At 41.8% G+C, this 6,921-nt stretch overlaps 1 protein-coding gene across 1 annotated transcript in view; it reads left to right on the top strand.

The window, feature by feature from the left end:
• Positions 1 to 328: 328 nt before the first annotated feature.
• The window catches only part of dhx15 (DEAH (Asp-Glu-Ala-His) box helicase 15), a gene marked incomplete at its 5' end in the record, with an annotated part of 28,027 nt that continues 21,434 nt past the window's right edge, over positions 329 to 6,921 (top strand). The window contains 4 exons of the mRNA XM_061032004.1: positions 329 to 625; positions 1,876 to 2,069; positions 2,915 to 3,074; positions 4,354 to 4,572. Coding sequence (XP_060887987.1) covers positions 329 to 625; positions 1,876 to 2,069; positions 2,915 to 3,074; positions 4,354 to 4,572 — 870 coding nt within the window. The remainder of the gene's footprint in view (positions 626 to 1,875; positions 2,070 to 2,914; positions 3,075 to 4,353; positions 4,573 to 6,921) is intronic.

The raw sequence follows: 6,921 nt of genomic DNA, 5'->3' as shown, positions 1-6,921 counted from the left end.
TGAGTCGACTTGTTTGATTTTGTTGGATTTTGCAACTTTAGGTTATTGCTAAACTCTTTTTGACGCACAACAGTGGTTGAGAAAAGTACAGTCATTCCATCATTAACCTTATTTGACATGGACTAACTTTTTGTCCTTTTCATTTTTGCTGATTCAGTAACGTCCAGTGCATGCAGATGTGTCTGCGTGCAATCCTGCCCTATTAACGTTGTTCAGTTGAGTGGCGATCATATCCTGAACTCATGCATCTTCCTCTCACAGGCGTGACCGTGATAAGGAACGAGACCGGGAGGAGCGGCTGAGTCACAGCAACCGGGAGGAGCGGCTGAGTCACAGCAACCGCGACCGGGATCGGGATCGAGAACGAGTGCGGGACAGAGATGGGAAGTCATTTGGGACGCCAAACAAGCTGCCTGAAGCGGGCGGGGGCTCCCTGAAACAAAACCCCACGCAACAGCAGATCAACCCGTTCACCAACCTGCCCCACACCCCGCGCTACTACGAGATCCTGAAGAAGCGGCTGCAGCTGCCCGTCTGGGACTACAAAGAGAGATTCAATGACATCATGACGCAGAACCAGTCTTTTGTGCTGGTGGGAGAGACGGGCTCTGGAAAGACCACACAGGTAATATGACAAATACTTTTTTGCACATAAGAATGCTCTACAGTTTGCTTCATGTCTATATGTTGCTTTAGCACATAGAACAATAAAGGATAACAGTTCAGCTGTATAATAAAACGTTAATCATAAAACCAGCTGCAATGATGAAGTGAAGCATTCTGAAGAGTTTCTCCGTGGAGCTGATTCGCACTGTGTGGTTGTTCGGTTTATTTTAACTTCTTGAAGGAGCTCTGGGTTTTCTGACTTTGAAAATGTGCAAGAGGGAAGATTAAAGTAAATCACAGGCTGAGCCTCCTGAGGGGAATACAAACTATCTTCCAAACACTTCTCAAATGAAGAGGAGTTATCTCCACTGCTTTCTGTATTGATGATACTTGAAAAACATTAACAGACTAATTTATGAGGTTTTGAACTCTACAATCCAGTATAAATATCTAGTATGTAGTCACCTCTTAATAAATCTACAGAACATGCACGTTAAGGAAGAAGCTACATTTATGCACATTAGAGAACTGCCATTGGTGGTGCTTGCCATTGAAAGTAATCCACAATAACATTTAAATAATAGCAATTTTTCTTTAGATTAATGACAGAATGATAAGAATGGCCATCGGATGAATTAAAGAATACAAATTTTGAAGGAAGAAAAACTAGTCATATTTAAAAAAACATAAAATATTACTGCATTCACTTTGTCTTGATGCAAATGTAGCTTAAATTACACATAGAAAAAATTGATTTAATCATACAGCCCTATGGAGCCACGATAGCCTTCCGGTTATATTGTGCACCCTATGTACGGAGGATATAAGACACTTTACAAAAGAGCTGGTAAAATAGCTTACTCTTTGTTATATTATTGGTCCCCCTCAAACATGTCCTGATGGTGAGGTTCAGGTCCTGTATTTACCAAAAACACATTTAATACTGTTTTTTGATCTCTATCTCTACCAAACCTGTCATCTGCATTTTGATCTTCTGATTCGAAGATACATTTTGAATGATCTCTAAAGGGCAGTCATCAAAACCTCAAGGTCAATTGTGCAGAAGTAAGGCTCTATGTTTGGGACTCTTGTATTAAGCTCACAGCAAGAGCATGCCATCACGGAAAAGGTTCACTGGTATATCACTTTCACCATGTTTTGCTTTGAAGGAAATAGTGAACTGTGGCCAAGAATAAAAAGAAGCAGCTAAGTTATGAAATCATCGGCTTTGCTTTTCATGTTAACACTTCCTCCTCTGCCGTCTTTCAGATCCCTCAGTGGTGCGTGAACATGGTGCGGTCAATGCAGGGGCCAAAGAAAGCAGTGGCCTGCACTCAGCCCAGGAGGGTAGCTGCTATGAGTGTCGCCCAGAGGGTGGCTGATGAGATGGATGTCATGCTGGGCCAAGAGGTGGGCTACTCCATCAGGTTTGAGGACTGCAGCTCCGCCAAGACACTACTCAAGTAAGGAAGCCAGTTCAAAAATATAAGCCTTGGCTTTTAAAACCAAAAGCAATGACTGTGTAAGAGCTGGACTGGAAGAAGAAGACAAGAGTAGGAGCGTATTATCTTAAGTTACCCAAGTACTCATCTTCAGACCCAAATATTATCATGATTTACATTTAATAGCAGAAAAAATGAATTACCTATACACATTTCAAAGTGTTGTAAAATATCTTTTTCACCAGAATAAATATGTAAGAAATCAGATTTTCCTGTGGCTAGTATCTGACCAAATTGAACCAGTAACTTTAAGACACTGGTCGTGGTAATGAGCCTTTTACTGAAGCTGTCCTAGATCATTTCAGCAGCATGGTTTTACTCAGACAATGCCATGTACAGTATGTGATGACAAAACTTGCTAATCTTCTGCGGGTAGGAATTGCAGGGTGTGGTACATCATTGGTCGCCCATGATTTAGATTATATCGCAATACAGCAATTTTGCGGTAATTGACATGTTGAAAGACAATCATAATGATGCATCATGATATCTGATTTACTAAAGAATATAGAATGCTCCTAAAAAAGGTAAAGTTCAAGATAGAGTATTTATTCACTGCAAGTCAGAGTCAGTTTCCCCTCTTAATGTCTTTTTACCGCTCTCTGATATTATCTCGCTGTCGTCTTCTTTTGGCAAATTAACTTGCATTCAAGTAACCCTCTTCCAAGTTGTAAGCGCCACTGTGAGGACTCATGAAGTGGTCATATTTTTTTCAACATTATAACTTTGATATTCTGCACACGAGTCAGGACGACGGTATATTTGCTGTGTGGATATTTTGTACCTAACGTCTTCTATTCAAACAGGTACATGACAGATGGAATGTTGCTGCGGGAGGCCATGAACGATCCTCTGCTGGAGCGCTATGGCGTCATCATCCTGGACGAGGCCCACGAACGCACTTTAGCCACAGATATCCTCATGGGGGTCCTTAAGGAGGTGGTCCGCCAGAGGCCTGACCTAAAGGTAAAAGTTAGTTTTAGAAATCTGTTTATTGGGTGTTTCTCTCAAAACAGCTTGCTTTCTTTTACTGCCTTAGTTTCAGGATTGCTGTCCTTTTAAAGCAGGTGTATATAAATCCTAATGTGACTGTTTATTCAACTTCTACATTCACTTTTTATTCCAGAAAAGAGAGTTTTACCTCACATTTATTCTGTCCAATCTTTACATTTCTTGTTGGAAGCCCTCCTGACAGTTCTGTGATTTGTTGGCACAAACATGTCCCACTTAATGCTTACAAAACTCTGTAAAAGCCTTAAATATTTCTTCCACCCCGGAGGAGAAATTCAGTGACAGCCAGTGTTAATGTCCCTCTTCTGTCACTGCTCTGTTTTGTCACATTTTTTCCCCGACAGTGTCCCCGTGTCTGACAGCTGTGTATCAGTTCAGGGTGGAGAAATTGCAGCACTAGGGGAGCTTGTTCCCAGAGTCAGCCCTATTTTAAGGTGATCAAAAGGGGACAGCAACTAGTCGGTGTGGATGGTTGCGTACAGGCAAGCAAAAGTTTCATCGGCAGAATGTGCCAGATGTATTTCTCATAAAGCAGATGGATAATGACTAGTTGTTTGTCAGCGTGGAATCAAAGGTTAGATTGTTGTTCGCGGACTGTTAAATGAGGTCTAGGTTATTGGGAATGATCATCCACCCACACCCCTCTATCTCCTTCATCCCTATCCCCTTCCAAATTGGAAAGTTTAATTTGCCTTGATTAAGAGCAATTATGATGTCTCGCAGAGCGTAAAGCGAAATGCCGAGACACTGGCCCCTGAAAATGTTTGAGATTGAAAATGGGAGACGCGTTTCCCCATCAGAATCCTAATGCGCTCCATCTAATGGCTCCGGAGAGAACATTGTGTACTCAACATCAGGAACAAGGACTGTCGGAGCTGCGTGTAGGTCACTGACTCTGAGTCGAATGCCAACTTTCACACTGTAAGCGCCATCTTGAATCCGATCCAACACCCTTATCCTAAATTCTTAGAATAAGCATCATCCATTCTGTAAAGCTTTTTAGCCTCCATCTTTGTTCTATGTAGTTGCACCCTTATCTACTTCGTAAATGTCCTTATCCTTAATGACCATCAGGCAATATAAAAAGTTAACTCATTCCACGCTCGAGTGCTCACTGCTTTAATCCCTCACTGTCATGTGCACTCTTCACTTCTACTTTCATCTCTCCTCTCACCTCTTTCATGAATACATCGTCCCCTCACCGACTTTTCTCTCGCACTCGCCTTCTGTCCAGGTCATCGTCATGAGCGCCACGCTCGACGCCGGGAAGTTTCAGGTGTACTTTGACAGCTGCCCGCTGCTAACCATCCCCGGACGCACGCACCCCGTGGAGATTTTCTACACGCCGGAACCGGAGCGGGACTACCTGGAGGCGGCCATCCGGACGGTGATCCAGATCCACATGTGCGAGACGGATGAAGGGGACGTTCTGCTTTTCCTCACTGGACAAGAGGTATGATGGTTGTGAACAGGGAACTTTACCTGTTAGGTGTTTACTTGTCTTCGGAGATATTTACACAGTTATGTTAATGTAAGACTCATTAGATAAACATGAAGCTGACATGTTGTATTGCCGCCCAGTTGATCAAATCAGACAATTTATAAACTCAATCTGGCCCTGAATCGTTTGTAAAAAAACAAAACAAATAACATGTAAAAAGCTTTAAGAAAATATTGACCTTCACAGTTGTTGCTGCAGCCCTACAGAGCTAACAACAGTTTGCACTACTGTAGCAGTTGTTGCTGTAGTTGCTAAAACTAGATTCTTTTTGCATGTTGTTAGCAGCATCTTAAAAATCCAAAGTTTTACAGGATATAGTCTGCAAAGGAATGTGCAGACCAAGCACTCAAACTTTGAAGCCGACAGTCCTGCAGGATCTGATGTCTGCTGACACAAAGATGAGAGTTTGACAGGCGTAAGAGAAACATGCAGCTGCATCCCTTCATGGGGCGTTGGACTCACAAATAGAATTTTACAGAGTACTAAAAGCAAGATTTATTTGTGCCAAAGTTTATGGTTTATGTGCTGTTTGATTTTAAGAAAATCTTCAGTTATTAAACAGATTAATTTGCCTTAAGAAAAAAAAAAGATCATGGTAAATGCCACATTGTGTTTATTATAACAACAACCTAATCATTAAATCATATTCAAATCCGGCCCTTCTTAAAGAGTAGCTGATTAGGCCTGTTATAAAATGTCAACGATTGTATCAAACTATTATTAGATTAAGGTTGTTATTATTTTAAAAAGCAGGAAAATGCGTAACATAATCATAAAATTGTTTTAGTTTAATTTTCTGTTGTTAAATCCACTAATCATTTCAGCTTCAGTTTCATGAATTTTTCTTGCAAAACAAACACGGCAATAAACTCCTGCAAAGATGTGATATATCTCCGTGGTTACATTGTGCATATTTAATAATATAGTTTGATTTGCTCACACACAGTGTCATGAGCACAGACACACAAATGCCCTCTCTGCACATGAAATGATGGATCCTCAGATGTTCGATGTTAATGCATGTAAGTGCGTCTATCTGGGAACCACCAGGAGTTGCACAGCGAAAAGAGAGAGAGAGAGAGAGAGTGGGAAAAAAAAACTAGGAGTGACCCAGATTCTGCCCTCCCCCCGAATCTCTGAAATTAAGTCATTTATTATTTTTTTCCCTCCCTGCAAATGTTGTCCACTGATGTGTAATGGAGGGCAGGGTTCATGCCCAAAATGATGAATTTGGTCACAGTAGGGTGGGATCGCACACACACCCACACGCATCTATGCACACATGCATCCACACACACACACATACACCAAATGCACACATGGACACACATACAGAAAAGACATACGTTTCAATGTCCTGACTGTTGGACGGGTGAGGCCTGTCAGAGCTAAAACTACCTGTGCTGCTGCTGCTGGCATGTTTTTTTTCTCTTAGCACCCTGGTTAGCACAAAATGGTGTTGGAGAAGACCATGTTATTACCTCCGGTTGTATTGACCATATTCACACAGTGGCCGTGTTCCTGTGACGTTCCTGTAAAGATCAGGCAAGAACGTGAACATTTTGAGGTCAAGAATGTCTCTTGTTTCAAAGTGTGGTGAGCAGACGAGACAAAAAAAAAGTGTGCAGACATTGCAGGAGACAGACAAACGACAAAAATAGCACAAGAAACATGCCACGTGAAAACAGTGCTGAGATTAGAAGCTCATAAGAAGATTTGACCCCCCCCCCTCCCATCTTCCAGTTGACTGCAAGAGGCACAGAGAGTGTAGTGGTGCCACAGGTTGTGACGCTTCATGTTTGTTATGAACTTTTGGAATGCTGTAGTTTTGTTCAAACATCTGCTGCTGATGTTATTCTGCACTCTCTTAGTTTTCCTACGCCTATGATAAGGTGTTTCCCCAGGACACACATTTGCATAATTGTGTGTGTGTGTTTGAGATGACTGACAGATGGGGTTGGCGTTGGGTTTAAGGCCCGCCTCAGCTCCAACTCTTTGCATAGGTTGAGAAAGCATTTCCAATATGGTGGACAACATTGCTTGGCCTCAGACTGTCTCTTTAGAAACAAATGAGTGAAGACACTGAAACTACATCCGTGTTTTATACAGTCCATAGTTTACACACAGAATTAAGTAGACGCTGCTCCAATTTCTCACCGCGAGTGACATCACCAGAGAATGTCCGCTGTGTGAATATGGTCTACTGGAGAATGTAACCGGTGTAAATACAACACAAAATCTCTTTTGGTTTGATTACCTGTTTGAACCTGGATAATTTAACGCTTTGTGTGTGGATGAAAA

The sequence above is a fragment of the Labrus mixtus genome, chromosome 23 (genome assembly GCF_963584025.1).
Source record: "Labrus mixtus chromosome 23, fLabMix1.1, whole genome shotgun sequence".
Taxonomy (NCBI): Eukaryota; Metazoa; Chordata; class Actinopteri; order Labriformes; family Labridae; genus Labrus; species Labrus mixtus.
The sequence above is the reverse complement of the archived record's forward strand: the minus strand, read 5'-3'. Positions and strand labels throughout refer to the sequence as shown.